Below are 21,039 nucleotides of genomic sequence, written 5' to 3'. Positions count from 1 at the left end.
ATTGTCTTAAAAACAATTTACAATCATCCACAACCTTACCTAAATCAAAAACATCACAAATAGTGGAGGACAATGCAAGAACTAAAGATTGACAATTCCTGTAAATACATCATGAACCAAGCATATTATCAACAGCCCAAATAAGAGTGGATCGTAAGGCCGAAGCCGCTATCAAAATAGCCTCACCATATATGCTGAAACTGCTGGAGATAGGTACTTTAAACACACCCTCTTGGCTTTCAAAGATTGCCCCAAAACCCGACATACGCTGAGTAGCAAAGAGAGCACCATCTACAAAAGCAAGCCAATCAAAATTAAACATATGATCCTGATGGATAAAGTGAGAGTTACTATTCAAAGAAACATCTCTATGCAAAATCAAACCAGGCATTACGGCAGCAACATGTATAGAAGTATGCAAAGAAAGAGACAACCTCCAATCCTGCAAAGAGAGACGAATATTGCTGCAAATCTAAGCAGTAGTAAGCTGAACATTATGCCAAAGAAATCGGTTCCTAAAATACCAAAGCTTCTAAGCGATGAAAACAAATTCAGCAACCCTTTCATGATCAGAAGATTGGAAAATTCTAACAAAATATGCTTTAAAAGCACAAGAATAATGTGGGTTTGGAAATACAAAAAAATGCCATATGTCTCTTGCTTTAAAACATATCAACAAAATATGATCAACAACTTCCAGCTCATGACAAAAACAACAAAGCATGTCCACATTCACCCTTTTTGTGAATAAATTTGCTTTTGCAGGTAAAATTTCTCTTAAAGCTCTCCACATAAACTCTTTAGCTTTTGGTGAAACCTTTACATGCCATGAATTATGCCAAAAACTTCAATCGACTGTCACTTACTCTTTCTAATACGTTTTGGCATAAATAATAACAGGTTTTCACACTGTTAAAGTTACAGCTACAGCTATTGATGCAAGTGTTGTTGACAATTTTTAGAGGTATTTTGTTAAAGTCATTTAGATTTTGTTGTATTTTGTTGAAATCAAGAGGTAGGTGAACTACCTTGCTTTTAGGTAGATTTGGTGAACAACCTTCCTTGACTTATGGAAGGTTGGTGAACAAACTTTAGACTAGCTCTACTATAAATGTTTACATTATGCTGTAATGGAATTAATAAGAAATTAATTGTTTCTTCACACTCACAAAATCTGCAGCTTTTTCTTTTTCTGCAGAATTTCCTTCTCTTCCTTAATTTTCTGCTCTTCTAAACCAACAAGTGGTATCAGAGCAACCTTGATCTCAAAGGGTTGTGTGTGTGTTTGAGTGAAAGTCATAGAGAAAGCCACCAAATAAACCAGAATTTGTGAAGTTTTTCTGTTTATTTGCTTTTCCTCAAATGGCTTCCAGTAGCATGTCTCTTTCACCACCTCATTTTAATGGGGAAAACTATCATGTTTGAGCTGTGAAGATGAGAGCTTATTTCAAGGGGCTTGCATTATGGCAGTATGTGGAGGAAAACAGAGTACCTCCACCTCTTAATCAAAATCCAACCCTTCAGCAGATTAGACAACATGAAGAAGAGGTTGCTAAGGCTCCAAAAGCTTTGTCCTATATCCATGCAGCTGTTGCAGATCCTATCTTCACCAAGATTATGACATGTGAGACAGCACATGAAGCTTGGGAGAAGTTAAAAATTGAGTATCATGGATCTAAAAAAACTAGACAGATGCAGATATTCAATTTAAGAAAAGAATTTGAAATGTTGAAAATGAAGGAAAATGAAAAGGTGAAAGATTATGTTGATAGAGTTATGAAAATTGTAAACCAAATTCGATTGTTGGGAGAAGAGTTAGAAGAGAAGAGAATTGTGGAGAAAGTTATGGTGACTCTCCCTGAAAAATTTGAAGCCAAGATTTCTTCTCTTGAAGAAACTTGGGACATGTCACAAATATCCTTGAATGTGCTTTCAAATGCTCTACAAGCTGTAGAACAAAGAAAAGCCTATAGGGAAGAAGAAACCATTGGAGAGAAGGCTCTTGTTGTGACTCATAAAACAAAAATGCAAGAAGGAGGTTCAAGAGGCCAGCAAACTGACAGAAAACCAAAAATGAAGAAGAATTTCAGAAAAAATTGGAGGAAGGACAGATTTCCACCTTGTCCACATTGCAAAAAAACAAACCACACTGAGAACTACTGCTGGTTCAGACCTGGAGCTCAATGTAAGATGTGTAAGCAATTTGGTCACACCGAGAAAGTTTGTTCTACAAACCAGAATCAACAAACACAAGCCCATCATCATGCACAAGTCACCGAAAATTCTGAAAAGTATGAAGAACAACTATTTGCAGTAAATGAAATTGAAAAATGTGGTGTCTCAATTGAAGCTAAAGAAGCATGGCTTGTTGATAGTGGCTGCACTAACCACATGACACCAAACTTGGTGAATTTCGATAGCTTGGAAACAACCTATTCTTCAAAAGTCAGACTTGGAGATGGTAGGCTTGTTGATGTCAAAGGCAAAGGAGATGTGATTGTACAAACTCCTTCAGGTACAAAGCTTGTTTCCGATGTTCTTTACGTACCGGAACTAAATCAAAGCTTGTTTTCGGTTGGTCAATTGCTGGATAAGAATTACAGTTTGCTATTTAAAGATAAAACTTGTGAAATAAGTGATCCTTCTGGCTCAAAGTTATTTGCTGTCAAAATGAAACGGAGAAGCTTTCCTCTAAATTTAAGAGACTTCAAAGAAGAATCTTGCTTGAGTCATAAAGAAGAATCTGATTTGTGGCATAAGAGACTTGGTCACACCAATCTCAATTCATTAAAATTGCTACAATCCAAGAAGTTAGTTGCTGATTTGCCATCTATAGTTGAAGAAGACAGCAGTATATGTGAAATATGTCAGTTAGGCAAACTCAGCCAAACACCATTTCCATCTGATCAAGCATGGAGAGCTTCTATGAAACTTGAATTAATACACACTGATGTGTGTGGCCCTATGAGTGTCTCATCTTACAATGACAGTAAGTATTTTCTATTGTTTATTGATGACTACACCAGATTCTGCTGGGTATATTTCCTCCAATTCAAATCTGAAGTTTTCAAAATGTTCTTGAAGTTTAAATCAATGGTAGAGAATCAAGCTGGCTCCCCAATCAAGATTTTAAGATCTGATAATGGGGCTGAATTTACATCCAATCAATTCAAGCAATATTTGCAAGAAGCTGGCATTCACCATCAATTAACAGTAGCTTACACACCTCAACAAAATGGTGTAAGTGAAAGAAAGAATCGATCTGTGATGAATATGGCGAGATGTCTCTTGTTTGAGAAAAATCTACCCAAAGTTCTTTGGGCTGAAGCTGTAAACACTGCTGTATATCTTCAAAATCGGCTTCCAACCAAAGCTATTGATGGAAAAACTCCTTTCGAAAGCTGGTTTGGAGTTACACCATCGGTTGGTCATCTCAAAATCTTTGGAAGCATATGTTATTCATTTATTCCAAATGCAAAAAGAGGGAAATTGGATCAACGAGCTGAAAAAGGAATTTTAGTAGGCTACAGCAGTGAATCCAAAGCCTACAGAATCTTGAATCCTGTTACTAAACAGGTGTATGTCAGCAGGAGTGTCAAATTCGATGAGAAAGGTGAATGGGATTGGAGTAAAATGGAACCAGAAAATTCTAAATTAATTCTTGATTTTCAGCAAGAGCAAGAACTTCCAGTTGACAATGAAGAAGAATCAAATGAAGATGATTATGCAATTAGAGGAACTAGATCCCTAGAGGAAATTTACAGCAGATGTAATGTTGTCTCACTTGAACCAACTCAGGTGGATGAAACCTTAAAATTGCCTGAGTGGAGAGCTGCCATGGAGGAGGAATTGAAGATGATTATGAAGAACGAAACATGGATTTTAGTTCCTAGACCATTGAATAAGCATGTAATTGGAACTAAATGGGTATTCAAATTGAAATTAAATTCTGATGGCTCCATCAATAAGCACAAAGCAAGATATGTTGTTAAAGGCTATGCTCAACAGCAAGGGGTTGATTTTACAGAAACCTTTGCACCAGTTGCAAGATTTGACACTGTCAGATTGATTTTGGCACTAGCAGCAAGTGAAGGTTGGCAAGTCTTTCAATTGGATGTGAAATCAGCTTTCTTAAATGGTTCTTTGAAGGAAGAAGTGTATATTGAGCAGCCTGAAGGTTTTAATGATGGAAGCAATAGAGTGTGTTTGTTGAAGAAAGCACTCTATGGTTTAAAACAGGCCCCAAGGGCCTGGTATGCCAAGATTGATCATTACTTGCTGAATTTGGGTTTTAAACGAAGCTTGAATGAGGCAACACTTTACGTAACTCAACAAGGAAGTGATGTGCTTATCGTTTCTGTGTATGTTGACGATCTACTTGTCACAGGTAACAATTTACAATTAATTCAAGAATTCAGATTGAAGATGCAGCAGGTTTTTGAGATGAATGATCTTGGCTTAATGTGCTATTTCCTTGGGATTGAAATTGCTCAAGATGAGCAAGGGATTTTTATTTCACAAAAGAAATTTGCTTGGGAGCTGCTTAAAAGGTTTGAACTTAGCAAATGCAAACCAGTGAGTACACCTACAGCCCGTGGAATAAAATTGCAAAAGGATGATGGTTCTCACTCTATAGATGCTTCAACTTATAGGAGCATGGTTGGTTCTTTGCTGTATTTATCTGTAACAAGACCAGATATCATGTTTGCAACAAATTTACTGTCGAGATTCATGAATTCTCCAACTGAAAACCATCTTACAGCAGCCAAACGAGTTCTGAGATATGTGCGAGGAACTGCTGAATTTGGTTTGTTTTATAGAAGATTAAATGGTGTGAAGTTGTTGGGGTTCTCAGACAGTGATTGGGCTGGTTCATTGGACGATATGAAGAGCACTACTGGTTTTTGTTTTTCACTTGGTTCTGCTGTCATTTGCTGGGGAACAAGAAAGCAAGCTTCAGTTGCTCAATCAACTGCAGAAGTAGAGTATGTTGCAGCATCTGCTGCTGTAAACCAAGCTATATGGTTGAGAAAGGTATTAGTTGATCTGAATTTTCAGCAAGAAAATCCAACTAAAATACTTTGTGACAACAAATCAGCTGTTGCTATGGTTAAAAATCCAATCTTCCATGGAAAAACCAAGCATATCAAAATCAAGTATCATGCAATTCGTGAAGCTGAAAAGGAAAATGAAATTCAGATTATTCATTGCAATTCTGAAGACCAAACAGCAGATATTTTCACCAATGCATTGCAAAAACCAAGATTTGAATTTCTTAGGAATAGACTTGGTGTTTGTCTCAACTCTTGCATCAAGGAGGAGTGTTAAAGTTACAGCTACAGCTATTGATGCAAGTGTTGTTGACAATTTTTGGAGGTATTTTGTTAAAGTCATTTAGATTTTGTTGTATTTTGTTGAAATCAAGAGGTAGGTGAACTACCTTGCTTTTAGGTAGGTTTGGTGAACAACCTTCCTTGACTTATGGAAGGTTAGTGAACAAACTTTAGACTAGCTCTACTATAAATGTTTACATTATGCTGTAATGGAATTAATAAGAAATTAATTGTTTCTTCACACTCACAAAATCTGCAGCTTTTTCTTTTTCTGCAGAATTTCCTTCTCTTCCTTAATTTTCTGCTCTTCTAAACCAACACACACTAAAAATACCCTTTTGAAGAATTGATCACCATATGAGCTTATCTGGATTCAATCTGAAACTTAAAAAGGAATTGAATGAATAGTCTAAGAATCCCTAATAGAGAATGTTTATATAATTTTATTAATATCCAACATCCTAGTATTAGGAATGATAAGGTCACACACCCTTAAATCAGGATCTATAAAGCCAAAAGAATTGTCTACCATAAAAGTATCATCTTTAGGTAATCAAGGGTCCCTACACACAACAATATGCTCACCATCCCCCACACTCCACCTAAGACCTTGTTTTAAAATATTCCTTCAATTAAGAACACTCTTACAAGTAAAGCTTGGATTTTGTCCCAAATTAGCCGATAAAAAATCTCCTAAATGATAATATTTAGCTTTGTAAATCCTGAAAAGAAGAGTATTAGGAGTAGTTAGAAGACGTCATCCCTGCTTAGCTAACATGGATAAATTAAAACACATAAGATCCCTAAATCCCATACCTCTATCGCACTTATTATCCCAAGACATCCAATGGATACCCTTAGATTCATTCTTTTTTGTTTCCCACCAATAAGCATTCATTATTTTTTGCAATTCATCACAACGAGTAAAAGGTAATTAGAAAACACTCATAGCATAAGTAGGAATAGCTTGACTAATGGACTTACGAAGAATATCCCTACCTGCACGAGATAACAATTTATTTTTCAATCCTCTTATCTGTTTCTAAAGTCTATCCTTCAAATATGCAAAAATCTATTATTTTACTTCTGCCTCTTAAGGAAGGTAGACCCAAATAAGAACCACTTCCTAAAGCATGATGAACCCTTAAAATAGAATGCACTCTATTTTTAATATGGTTAGAAACATTAGGGCTAAAACCTATACTAGATTTTTGGAAATTTATAGATTGACCGGAAGCTATTTCATATTGAAATAATAGATCTTTAACCCTAAGACATTCAGACTCATTGGCTTTGAAAAAGAAAAGAGAATCATCAGCAAAAAGTAAGTGAGACACACGAGGACACCTAGTATTAGGTCTACAACCATGAATACGACCTCTTCTAGCGGCATCCTGAAATAATATACAGGTATGAAGATAGAGGATCTCCTTGCCGAATTCACGTTCAGGATAAACAAGACCTACTACTTCACAATTTACCAAAAAAGAATAATAAACAGCTGAAATATACATCATCATCCAGTGGACCCATTTATCAAAAAAATCTAAACCTACCAACATATTTTTTGAAAATGACCGATTCACCCACTGATATCAATTTTCAAAGCAACCACTCTATCATGACCCCTAGTTATACGTCTCATGGCATGAATAGACTCAAAAGCATCCATGATATTATCTGAAATAAGACGACCAAGAACAAAGGCAGATAAAGTTTTTGAAATCATCCTAGGCAAGATATTTGTCAGTGTATTAGCCAAAACCTTAGAAACAATCTTATAAAGCACATTACAAAGGGGCTATAGTCCTTCATACTCATAGGATTAGAATTCTTAGGGATTAAAACCACTAAAGTTTCAGTTAAGGAGGAAGGAAAAGACCCAGAATAAATACCGATAAAAATACATCTTATTTTCACTTGAGTAATCTAGGAGCCAGATTGGCATTACAGTTGAATTTTCATAACAAAATGATTTATTAATATATTTCAAAAAATTGTTGAAAGAGAAAAGCCAAGACCAGAAGAATGTGCTTTTTTTATTAAAAAAAAAAAGAAAAAAAAAAAACAAAGCACAAAATTACAAAAACATACAAACTTGAAACGAAGCATTAATCATTAAATCAATCAAATGATTACAAACACTAACTTTAATGACAATAATACAAGAAAAAATTGCTCAATTCAAAACTGTCCTACTTCTTCCTTGGTTCTTCATTTTTTTTTTTTTTTTTTTGTCCTCGCGACTGTTTGTTGTAGTATGCTCAACGTTCCAAAACTCAAAGAAAAAATAAGTTAATCCATGCCACTAAATTGTTGACTACAAAGTGGTCATCAGGAAATGAGAAATGTCGGATCCACCAAGCATAGATGATCCAACAGCAAGATGAAGATTTATGCTGTCCTCTAAAGCCAGTGAAAAAGTTGCCATTAAATTTACACGAGGACAGTTGGAATTCACATCTGTTACCACAGTTCTAGTGTTGGCACCATTAACAGCAAGCTTGATCTGCGAATTGTCGCTGATTCTAGTGGTTATAAGAAAACCACACAGGAGATAATGAATAATCACCTGAGACTGAGTCATGCCAAAGTTCACGCAGGCAATGCTTCTAATGGCTCCATGGAGATCCACGAACATCATTACTAAATCCATTGGCAACATTTCGGTTATGTCTCCAGCGTTGTTTCTTCCTTTCTTTTCTTGAGCCAATTTCTTCATGACCAACTCCATTTTGCTTTTTCTTACTAGACTTGTCTTTGGAAGAAGATTTCCTCTTCTTTCCAGAAGACTGTGCACCGCTGTCTCCAACAATTCCACCTCCCCGTGGCAGGTCTTCTTCTATTTCCCCTACCTGCCAGTTACCTAGAATTTCCTGTTGGTGATCATAATGTGACTGTATTGGTTCCCCTGCTCCAGGCAGTAGGCTATTGAAAGTCATCTCCCCATTGTGTCCTCCTTTACGCTCCATCAGAATTGGGTCTGGTCTAATTATGGTACCAAGAATGCTCCTGTTTGGACCTAAACTTAAGATGGTCTTGGGATTTGTCAATATTGAATAGGCCATTGAAAAAGCTGACCTAATCTGCAGCAGGGATTTGAAAAGTAGTTAATGAAATTTGTCGTAACAAAGAACAAAGGGTTTTCATCCAAACTCTGAATCCAATTTCGAGAACATAAGGATTAAGTGGATCCCCAGATTCATATTCCATGAGATGTGATTGATAATTGAGCTATGCTAAATGGAACAAATAAGAAAACTAGCTCAGTTATGCTAGATGAAGCAAGTCAAAGACCTAGCCAATTTTCACCTCAAACTTAACATGACCATGTCCTCCGCTCATAGACCAATGACCTTGCATCCGTGCACACAGTTCTCAATTACCAGTGCATTAAAGTAAAAGCAACAAAAAAGAAAGTAAAGACTTTGGACAAACCTGAAAGTAATTGAACGAGTTCTTGCCAATATCATTATCCGGAGCCTAATTCAGAAGGAAAAAAACAAAAAAAAAAAGAGAGTGAGTTTTAGACAACAATAAAGAAAGCCAAATGAGGACATATTCAAGGTGCAAGAGCTCAACATCCATTTGCATAAACCAGTTCATTCTCATTCCAATAACACACTGCTTCAACAAAATGCAGAAATAATAGCCCCATAATCAGCAGAAAAGGGAAAGCAAGTGATACATAATCAGTGTAAAAGCAAATCAAGCAATCATAAAATCTTTTGCCCTATTAGCGGGTTGTAAATTGTAGTAGTAAGAAAAGGGTGGACCCAGCGCCTGGGCCCACCTTGGAATCTTTCTTAGCTACAGAGCCCATCAGAACCAGGCAAAGGAGATTCAGAAATCAAATAGATTAATGGCCACAGTTCCACTATTTTATTTCTGAGGAGTCAATTGATATGGAAAAATTTCATATCAGCAAGCTGACCTGTGGGTCCTCAATGGCAATTAGAAATGGCCGTCCCTTGTTAATAAACCTAAAACAGAGTAAAAAGGAATGACATAACAAACTGAATAACCTAACAATATGTCAAAGAATTAAGAAAATGAGATGCATCTCAAGTTTTTGTTTCTTGTTGAGGTTGTTTTTTTACCCTTTCCTACGCTTTGAAAAGAAGGTGCCTGTCCCATTGCAAGACACACCAACATCCGTGGTGTTCAATTTACGGCCATAAAAGTCAAAAAAGTGTATCTGCCACCAAAAACAACACAGTAAGAATACAGAAGCCTATAGAGCTTGTTTAATTAAGTCCCGAAATAAAGGGTTAAATCTATTAATTCAAGTAGGTGAAACTAATACTAAATAAACCATCATTGTCTGCAAACTCTAATTCTTTTATTACTTTGCATCCTTACTAGTTTTGGTTCATCACAACACTAAAAAGATATCATTCAAGACTTTGTTGTTCGAGAAAACATACCAGAAGGACTCCCAAATTATGTTCTGAAGAAGCTTCACATTCCCTGAGATTCTGTTGCGTCACATTACAGAGAAAATACCATAAGATAGTGAATACTAAGAAATGGGGGACCGGGATCATCTCAAAAGGCATAGGATATATGAATCAACTGTCTCAATTGTTAGATAGATTTAGGATATTAATCTAAAGTACAGCGTTAAGTATCCAGCAAATTTTACTTTGGAAATGCATTAGATGATAAATCATTCAGAAGTAGCCTACTCATAGAGAAAACCGAGCATCAGCCACATTACTAATGATATCAGCAACTACCCAGCTCATGGTACTTAGGTTTTATGTTCTTGTATCATATATTTATCAATCACCCCTGCTTTACGCCTACTTCAATTTCATTTTCATTTATAGAATACTTTGAATCCCTCTCCCAACCTGACTCTTCATTGATTTCATTGTTCCACCAAAATGATACAATGGCGTTGGCAAAAGCAATTTCATGATGTATCTACAGGATAGCAGGAAAAATCTATCCATTTTGTAAACTGAGGGACAAAGACAATAATCCCACAACAAGAATGGTGTATTTTGGTCAACAGGAAACTTTTCTCGATCAGTAGGGATTTCTTTTCTATTTAGAAATCCTAATACTTGTTATAGCATCTCGTTTAGAGATTGACTATATCCAATAATTCCCTAGTGGCAAATGAAATGAGCTTCTTCAGATTAATATTGGCAGCAGCTATTGAGAAAGTTGATACTAGAGAAAATATTCAAATTGAATCAATTAGCTCATAGGACATCATCCTGATAGATTTCTCCACTCACCAAAGAATAAAAATTTAAAAAAAAAAAAAAAAATCCTCAACCGAAAAACTCTTTGAGATACTCTAAATTGCTTATACCAACAATATTATTCTACCATTATATCAAACTTGAACTGGATATTAAGCAAACTTGAACTGGATATTAAAGGAAATCTTGAGATGTGCACATAAAGCAAATCTTTCTCTTGAACAGGATATGTATAATTTAGGTAAATGAATGACCAAGAAAACCCAAGAGGAAGATATATTGTGAAACAAACTTATCAAGCATTGAACAAGAATAAATTGATGCATGTTAATAATTTTATATTAAATTCATTATCGTTCTAATATTAGATCTTTGTAGCAATTGTTTGGAGGTTCCAGTCCCAGATGCTTGCATACAGGTGATGCATGATGCATGTCACAACATAAGTAAAAGGAGTTGAGAAGAACCAGCCTGGTGATATGCACGTATGCACAAACCTGAAATTATATTGAAGATTTTAAGTTGAAGATTATATTCATTACCTTTAACACTGCCATGAGCATAGTAAGTAAGGCATAAGAACCTATGCCCCCAGAGTATACCTACATACTTCGAAGGATTCTTGAATCAGTCAAGCAGAAATAAAGAATAATATAAGTTCAATATGTTAAATTTAATATAATATGGTTACACAAATTCATACCTCATTAAGTTCTCTCTGTTGTAAAAACACTTTCAAGATCAAACATAATGGTCGTAGAGCAGGCCACTTGGACACTGCATCCTGAAAAGACAACCGCAAACAATGATAAATTAAGAATTGCAAAACACATATAGTGATAACTCTTTTTTTATAAAGTAACCCTATTCTGCAAGTTATCTCCCTTGGCTGATTTACACAAGCCCATCGCCATGTGGTGAAGAAAGCAAAAGTGTAAACATCAGTAGAAAAAAAAAAAAAAGAACAGAATAACCTAAAAGGTACTATATAAACATGAAGCTTTCTCACACACAGGAGACGATCCTGAGATTATCATATCAGCTCGCCTCTTTTGGAAAGGATTAGCATCAATTCATTGCAGTGTTAGCTATATTGCTGCATCTAAAACAATTTTTTATTTTGACGTACCATCCAAATTATAGATCATTAGCAATTTAGGATGCCAAAATTGGCATTCCGCAATGTAAACAACGTAGTGAATCAAACAATCTTGGTAGCATGAATATCAGGTAATTTAGTTATTATTATGCTGCAAATTTTGGGATTTGGATAGATTTTATTTACAGCATGTAACTGGTTAAATAGCATTTCTAATTGACACTAGTTGGTTATACTTGTACGGATATTATAAAATCTTTATGGTGATTCATTATTTATCCCAACATATCATGTATTGCATAGGTTCCACTGCGTGTAAAATCCTAAAAAGTTCTTTACATTCTCTGTAATTGTATCTGTTCTCACTTTACAGTGAGCAATCTTCTCTCCTAGACAAGGTTGTTTTACATTGCTGTATTTGTTTCACGTACAAGAGCATTCCACAATCCAACCAACATATGTTCATTCTAGCAAAGCATCACATAATCAAGAACTAGATACTAGATCCAGGAGAAGATAAATAACAAACCTTAATAAATTCGGCAGCTTTTGGTCCGTTAACCACATCAAAACTGTGATTCAAAGGATAAAAGATAAAAGAGACAATCACTTCTCAAAATGTGCAGAGCAGAAAATATAGTGGGAAACAAGTTGTCAAGATGTCAAAACCAAAAGCATTCTATGATACAAGCAACAAAGTCGCTAGAAAACTCCCTACATATGATGCAAGTTCTGAAAAGAAAGAATAGAGATTCATTCATGAACAGTAAAAGGAATTAGTAATTTATGCATTAGAGTAAATAAATAATAGCAATCAAAGAAAATTTTCAATATGGCTTCTGCTGGTTCAATTGATTATCTCCTATCTTCTCGAATTCTCAATATGTTTTCATTTTTTGCAGTTTCCAATAGACTGATGTATTATGAGTTACAAACTGAGAAATCTGTCCAGTTAGCCTCTCCATATGTGATCACATTTCATGTTAATAATTGTGATAATCACACAAGATGATAATTAAGCAAAACTAGCAAGAAACTATAACCTCGTCTAGCCTGTAATGCTTCAATTACTTAGGTTTAAAAGTGTAGGTTCACTAAGGCTGTTGTCAAAAATAGCCAGTAACTTGCTATAAGCTATATAAGAAACTCCACTGTAATTAGCACAACTCAAGACTATATCAAAAAATCTGAAAGGTGTCAGCTTTTCTTCTTTTTCTAGTCTCCATGTTTCTTCAAAATGTAACAAAGTCATTCTTCACAGGATTTGTTATAAATAGCAGGAATATTCTGAGAAGAATTTAAATGTTGCAAGAAAAAATGAGAAAACAAATGGAAATGAGGCGTATCCAAACTAAAACAACAATATCACCACTTTGGGCAAACAATCCGATACAGGAGCATCCAAATCGATTAGGATTTCGGTTTTGTTTGTATTTTTAGTTTTCCTTATTTTGATATTCCTATTTAAAGAAATATGTTAATTAAATTAGACAGTTTTTAAGTCTTTTCAGTTTTCTTTCTTTTAAGATTCCTCATTAGTTAAGTACATTAATAGGACAACTATTGCTTAGTAAGAGTCTTTGATTTGGTATAGCCCTAACCAGCATAAATAGGACAACTATTGCTCAGTTTAGATATTGTAATTTTTTCTCACAATTCAGAATTTTAATTCTAAACTTTTTCTTCAAAACTAATTATTTTCTATTGTCTCAACCACAATTATCTATTCTAGCCCTAATTGTTGAGAACCGATTGCTCTGAACTCTTCAGCTATGTCATGCAGTATGGTATCGAAAGTGCAAAAGATCCTAAACTAACTCCAGGACTTCTTTCCTTGTTCTAAACTATAGTTGGTAGAGACAAAAGTCGAGGCAACCAGCCTCAACAAACAAAATTAGCTGAGATGTGAAGAATGATGAGGATTTGTCACAGGCTGTGCAAGCCTTACAGCAAGGAACTGTCGAAGCCTTAATGGAGAATTCAAAGACAACAACCAAGAATTCAAGATTCCAAAGGATCTTTAACGCAGTGGAAGAATTTTGGGGAAATTAACTCTCAACAATTAGGGCTAGAGTATGATGATTTTGGTTGGAACATAACATATCGGTTTCAAAGAAACCCTTAGAATTAAAATTCTGAATTCATAGATAAAAAAAAATAAATAAAAAATAAAAAAAAAAACCATCCTAAAATTAATTGCTGATGTCCTATTTATATTAGTTAGGACAAATCCTAATTCTATACTGAAAAATATTCCTAATTAGTTTAGAGTCCTAGATTGAATAGTATTCCTACTTAGCTAAATCCTAAGTAAAACTGAAAAATTATTCCTAATTAATTAAAATTCTTTAATTTAATTAAGAATTCTAAATAAAGAAGGAAACTGAAAGAAAACTTTTGAACTAGTCTTGGATGCTCCTGCATCAATCTTGAGATTGAAGAGGAAGTAGAGGACGTTAACCCTTTTCATGAAGGTAAACCTGCAAACCAAGCAGCATGAAGTGGATTGGAAGAGTGATTACTAATGCTTTTGATTTGAATGGTGAAGTGAAGATTGAAGCGGTTTTCATGGAAAGTTACATACAGATGATCATTTGGTCTAGGAAGCTATTCTAGAGGATTACTTTGAATGGAAACCCATGGCAGATAATCAAAGGCTCTATTTGTAAAGCTCAAGTTGAAGAGCAATGCACTTCAATGGTGGAAGAAAGTTGCAGAGCGATGTATATGGCAAGGCAAGCCTAAAAACAGCACTTGGGAACACATGAAAACTAAGCTCCAAAAACAAATTTTGCCTACTGATTATATAATGAATTTGTATGGCAAGTTTCACTTCTCCAAGTAAAACACAAGTATGTTGAGAAGTATATCAACTTGTTTTATAATCCCATAATTTGTGAACAATACGTATGCAGTAAATTAGAAGAGCTGTTGATGAGAGTTCTTGATCTTAATTTAGAAGTTTCTATTCAAATTCCTAAATTTTATGAATATCCCACTACTGACATAGATCAGAAAAGTAACAATTGGAGAAGAACAATATTGATATATGTTGATGATCCCAAGGAGAAAGAAGTTTGTTGTTTTAATAATCAAACTAGTTAACACAAGGACTTTATGGAACCAATCTATGATAAGTATTATAATGTGGAAGAGCAAGAAATTGACCTAGTACCTACCCAAGGACAAAAAACATTGTTGTTCAACAGGCTCTTACTAGAAGAAGAAGATTGGAACATTGAAGATGAGAAAACACATGAAGATCATTGTTCTTCAAATAAGTATTTGCTTATGGATATCAATAGCATTGAGCTGCCAAAAGAATTTGCAGCAACAAGAGATGTCTGCCATACAACTAATCTCCTTCCTAGTGCAACTTTAGCTAACCAAGCAAATTGTTTGATGCAAGTCGCTTATGGAATTGAAGTACATCTTCAAGCTACATACCTAGTTAATTTAGGCTTGTGCAAATAAGTAAAAGTCAAATGGATTATTTGAAATGCTTGTGATGCTGTTTGCTCATGCACAAGCTCTACGCATATCGTATTCAAAAGAGGACTTAAGGCAAATATTCTATTCTGATGGCTGATATTTCTAACTCGGGGAAGAATGATGCGAGAGCATTCAAATTAATTAGGACTTCAGTTTTTTCAGTCTTTTAGTTTCCTCCTTTTAATTTTCCTATTTAATTAAGTATGTTAATTAAAATTAGGACAATTTTTTGTCTCTTCAGTTTTCCTTTTTTTTTTTTAAACAAAAAAAAAAAAAAAAAAGATTCCTAATTAACTAAGTATGTTACCTAATTAATGAGGAATAACAAGAGTCCTAATAACTTATATAAATAGGACAACTATAGCCTAGTCTAGATGTTGTACGTCTTCTCACAATTCAGAATTTTAATTCTAAAGGGTTTCTATAAACCTAATTATTTTCTATTATTCCAACAACAAATACTCTATTCTAGCCCTAATTGTTAAGAACTAAATGATCTAAACTCTTTCACTATGTCACTATAAACAACTTCGGAAAATGTTTAACAAAACACAACGTTAATCAACAAAAGAAGTGAAACAAGCAATATGCATAATTGATGTGATAGGGAAAAAATAAATAAAAAAACCTTATATCAAATGAAAAACCACTTTGTTTTTCTATAAATTTGATAATTGGCACACGAGCCTTTGCAATCACCTGAGACATTAAAGAAAGAATATAAGAAAATCTCTTGTTACATGATAATATTACATTCAATAGAGGATGTATACCTGTATCTTTTTTGCAATGCCCTTTTGAGACAATGCCCTGGAAAGAGCATGCAAACCAATTTGAGGGTTTTTTATACCTGACCCCACGATCACAACCTACAGTTAATAGAATAAAATCAAATGCTCAAATGCTTCATTGCAGCTGATTACTTGTCAAAATACAACTTCTAGCAAATTTCACATGATACGTACATCAATATCACTTGTTGGAAGATAAAGTCCTGTCTTATACGAACCAAAAACATCTACCTGTAAAGAAATAGCACTAACATAAACTCACTACCTTGATGCATCTATGAAATTGAAATGAGATATAGACATGAATCACCTCGGCATTGGGCCATATGTATTTAATAACATCAAAGACACATTTTATTGCTGCACTGCGTGCAGCTTGTTCCTCAAGAGTAGGAGAGAGAAAATTGCAGAAATCTACAATCTCTGCAAAATCCAGTGACAAATTCAGGCTTTAGTCCCATTCACCAAAACTTATCAACGAAAGCTAAATACAACTTGCCAGCAAAAGCTAAATATGCATGTTCCTAAACATTAAACCTTAAGCATCTCTTAGTAAAAATTGTTCAGCCATCATAAATCCAGATACCATTATACAAACAAGGGTGTATTTTCAGAATATATCAGAATTCAAAATAACATAACTAATTCCTCAAATTCTAACAAAGTACTTACAACTAAACAAAATCTTCACTCCAAATTTTTACCTTTATGTAACTGTAGCATTGGACTCCTAAAGTTACTATTCCCTCTAAACCAACTACTCTCCAGCCTCGACTCTGGCGCCGTTTGCAGCTTAGATTTTCGAGTTGAATGGGTATTCGACTCCACTACTCCACTCGGCGTCTTTGGCTCCGCTTCCTCTTCACCGGCGGCGCCAACGTCAAGAGAGAAGAAATCAGGTGCAGCAGAGTCCGCGGTAGAGCAATTGACAGATGAGAGAGAAATCTCATTGCGGAAAACGGTGTATGGCTCGAGAGGATCGGATGGTGGTGATTGATTAGGAGCGGGAAGCGAGAGCGGGGTTAGGGTTTCATAAAGAGGGGTTGGTGTTGGAGTTTCTACTGGAGAATCCATTGGGAAGAATGGTGAAAGGCGGTTCTTTTAAATGGAAGCAGAGAGTTATGCAGGGGTTTTCTGCTTGGTTCAAAGGAAAGGGAAGAAAAGGGCAAAGGTATATTCTTTTGGGCAGTTACGGATTTCAAATTGAATTTGGGGTTAGTATAGGTTGAAATTAGACAACGTGGGCAGCTTTCTGTTCTTATTGTATTTTTGTGGCGAAGATTTAAGTTTAGGGGATTAGGGTTTCTGTATGCGTAATGAATTATTTTTATTTATTCCACTTGTTGATATTAATTTGTTGGATAATTAAGGGCAGGTTTGCTATAGTTTTTTGTGTCTAGTTTTTTATTTTTTATTATTTGTTTTTTAAAATTATTTTCTTTACCTAAATCAAAATTGTTTTGCTTTTCTTTTCATTCATAATATTAAAAATTACTCTAAATTATCATACCGTAGGAACATACACAAATATAAATATTGTATAGTATCATAAACACATCGAAATATATATAAATATAATTTATTTATAATTTTCAGTATATCAAATTCATCATTTATATTAAATTTATTATCTTTGTTAGATATTAATAATTTTAAGTGATATTGAAGGAGTCAAAAGTCCCTAATTTAATATCGAAATAGTAATAATAAAAGAGAATTTATACTTCAAATTTTAAATTTCAAAATGCGTTAATAATATATCTTAAAAAGAACCATTGATAAGGTGTGAACGATTTAAATAAATAAATCAGATTAAATTTAAATAAAAAAAATAATAGGGAATTTCCAATGGAATTGAAATTAGATATTCTAGTAATTTAAATAAATAATATTGGATTTATATAGACGAAGAAGATGATAAAAATTAATATACAATTATCAAAATAAAACCTATAATAAAGATAAAATAAATTCTAGAAAAAGGGAGATATATCCTAAAAGAAAGGAATATAAAGTGAAAACATGATTTTGAAAACCATGATTCAGAGTTTTATAAAACTCATTTTTTGTTTTTAAAACGCTTCTTCAAAAAGTTAAAAAAGAAAATTTAAATACTTTTAAACAATAAGTTTTGTTTACTTTTAACGATAAAAAAACAAAAAACTAAAAAATACAACCAAAACAAACGCCTCCTAAATATGTTGTGTTTTTTAATGGAGAGCAAAGAATATATATTTTCCTTCTAAAAAAAAATTAATAGTAACCTAAATTCTCCTATTTTATGTTCGTGAAATTGTGAATTTTTTATAACATCGTGGATCCTCTAATTTAACAATAATAATTTTTTGGTATTTTTGGTTTTTATATGTAAACAACATTGTGGATCCTTTGTTTTAATAATAATATTTTTTTGTATTTTTGACTTTTACATATAAAATATTAATTTGATGTGTGATTAGTAAAACTTTTAAAACAATAATCTAATATTATAAATTAAAGTATTCAATAACATAATTTTACAATGAATTGTTAAATAGGTAAAATTTAATAAATTGAAATTGTTCAATTACTCAAATAAAAGTTGAGGTTATCAATTTTTTTTTTTTTAATAATTTAGCAGTGAATTTATGCATTTGACGGGGACGAAAAGAAAAACACTTAAAAGAAAAACACTTAAGCTACGTTTGTTTTGTAAAATAAATATTTTCCATTATTTGGAATAATGAAAGAAAATAAGTCAAGAAAAATAAGTTGTTGGTCAATGAAAAATAAATTAGCAATTAAGAAAAATAACTTACCATTATCTACGTGGGAAAACATTTTTTTAACTTATTTTGTAATCCAAAACTAGTATTTTTGGTGCACCAACAAACACTCTATCTATTGAAGAGATGCAATTGTGGATCATTTGGAATTGTAAAAAATGTGCTAAGTGACTTTTTTTTTTTTTTTTTAAAGAAATGTTTAAAATAATGTTTTGATAAGTCTATACCATTTAAAATATATCTTACATAATACTTTTTGCAACGTGATTATTTTAAAATAATCATTAAATTATTTTAACAATATATATTTTTAAAATATGTTAAAGCTCATACCATTTAAAATATATTGTTAAAATATATACTTTAAAGTAATCATAGTATTTATATGTTATTAAATTATCTTAACATATATACATCGTGTTGTTAAATAATTTAATTTAAAAAATTAAATCACATTATAAGACTAAATTAATCATCAGTATATATACTACGAGAATATATTTTAAATAGAAACTCTATTATTAAATTTATCTTCAATATAGATTGTTCATGAATAATATAATAGGTGTAAATGCATTATTTATATGATGAAAAATTAAATTTTTTAATGTTATATCAAATGTTTAAAAATATATTTTATGTAAAGCCAAATGTCGAAAAATAATATGTTTTTCACGTAAAAAATTGTTTAAGGAAATACTATATTTTAAATATCGGTAAAAAGATTTAAGATACAATTTATTATATTTTTCAAGCTCTGAATATAACAAAAATTTATTTATTAGAGTCCGAAACTTATTAATTATTTTGTTGGAACGAAAATATTTGTAACTATAGATAATGAAGCCATGAATTCTTCATTTCATACAACTATCCATGAACTCGGGCTAAACAAATATTTTCCTTGCTTTAGCCCATAATTTTCTTTCTCCAGCTACTTCCGCTCCTCGGGTTTAAATTTGCTTTCTCATTTTCTTTAGGACTTCATCTCTTAAAAAAATCCTGCAACTGATATCTTGCCTTGGCTTTCCATTTAACCAAACTCAAAAAAAAAAAAAAAAAAAAAAAAAAAAAAAAAAAAAATGATTGCTGCAAAAACATTCTACTTGCATAGGTTTTGATTGGTTTGAGCGGTTCATTCCGTGTCTGTCTTTTTTTTTTCTTCATTTGATTATTTTAATATGATCATTTAGAATTGGATGATTCAATCAACCAACTTATTGTCTAATCAATACGTTGGAATTGGTTAGAAACCAATTAAAATATTAATTTTAAAATTTTAAAATTAGTTTCTAAATTTTTAAGGTGAAAACCTCTAAATAAAAAATATCAGAACAGATCAAATAGTTTTCAAACAATGTCAACATGAAGGGCAAAATAATAAAACTAAAGGAAAAACCTTACATTCATTTGTTTTTTCTCTTTTTATCAGAATCTGATTCATAATCCTCATCATCAGAATAATCTTTCCAATCACAGTTCGGATCATCGGTACTGAAACCATCATCATCGTCAACGAAATCATCATCTTCGTCAAAATCGTCGACATCAGATTCTTTTTCCATCTTGCCACGAGCCTCCAACCGATCGACTTCTTCATGCGCGACAGATCTCCATTCCTGAGGCGGTTTAATTATATAAGAAGTACTCATAGTACCATGAACAGAGCCAACGCCGACGCCGAAATTAGGGACAGGGACCTGAAGCTGGAATTTTGGATCCGCAATAATTTTGATTTCCGCGTTGACGGTATTAGACAAACCGGCGGCGATTGGGCCACGTAAGAGATGGAGCGGGAACGACAAGCCTTTTTTGGATAGCATCATTCTTGCCGCTGCTGTTGCCATTATGGTTCAGAGAAAGTGAGAGAGATTCGATTTTGTTTTGATAGTATTTGATTGTGGCGAGCGAGGACTGAGGTCTTATAAAGCGGTAGGGTTTAGGGTTTTAGGATGGTTCCATAGACTAATTCAAGATTAAAAATCGAGATTTTCCTTAAAAAATAATGATAAATATAAAAATAATATTAAATAGAGAAGAGCTAGAAAAAAAAGCTTTTATATTTTGGATAAACAAATGACATTAGATTCATAGAGATAGAGAAAACAATAATAATAATAATAACAACAATAATTTTATGAGGATAAATCATAGAAAGATGAAAAAAATGAGAAATGTAAAATTAAAAATAGAAAATAATTCTGTAAACCGGTTTTTGTTTTCAAAACAGTTTTCTTAAAAGCAAATGAAAAAAATTAAATAAGTTTAAACAAACAGATTTTATATATTTTTTAAAGAAAAAAATGAAAAACAAAAAATTTAATCTAAACCAAAGGACTTGTA

The 21,039-nt window shown here is 33.0% G+C and overlaps 1 protein-coding gene across 1 annotated transcript; it reads right to left on the bottom strand.

Moving 5' to 3' along the window:
- Window positions 1–7,413: 7,413 nt before the first annotated feature.
- On the bottom strand, window positions 7,414–17,203 carry LOC105644267 (Nucleotidyltransferase family protein). Its single transcript, XM_012229562.4, has 13 exons — window positions 16,636–17,203; window positions 16,242–16,354; window positions 16,106–16,162; window positions 15,914–16,009; window positions 15,769–15,839; window positions 12,178–12,220; window positions 11,253–11,333; window positions 11,092–11,151; window positions 9,761–9,811; window positions 9,434–9,531; window positions 9,268–9,316; window positions 8,772–8,816; window positions 7,414–8,419 (listed from the first exon to the last, which is right to left on the bottom strand). The coding sequence occupies exons 1-13, from the start codon at window positions 17,003–17,005 to the stop codon at window positions 7,946–7,948; spliced, it is 1,608 nt and encodes a 535-aa protein (XP_012084952.1). The 5' UTR covers window positions 17,006–17,203; the 3' UTR covers window positions 7,414–7,945.
- Between the last annotated feature and the right edge of the window lie 3,836 nt (window positions 17,204–21,039).

The sequence above is a fragment of the Jatropha curcas genome, chromosome 7 (genome assembly GCF_041381405.1).
Source record: "Jatropha curcas cultivar XTBG-Jc1 chromosome 7, XTBG_Jcur_1.0, whole genome shotgun sequence".
NCBI lineage: Eukaryota > Viridiplantae > Streptophyta > Magnoliopsida > Malpighiales > Euphorbiaceae > Jatropha > Jatropha curcas.
Note: the sequence above shows the minus strand (reverse complement) of the source record. Positions and strands in the feature narration are given on the sequence as shown.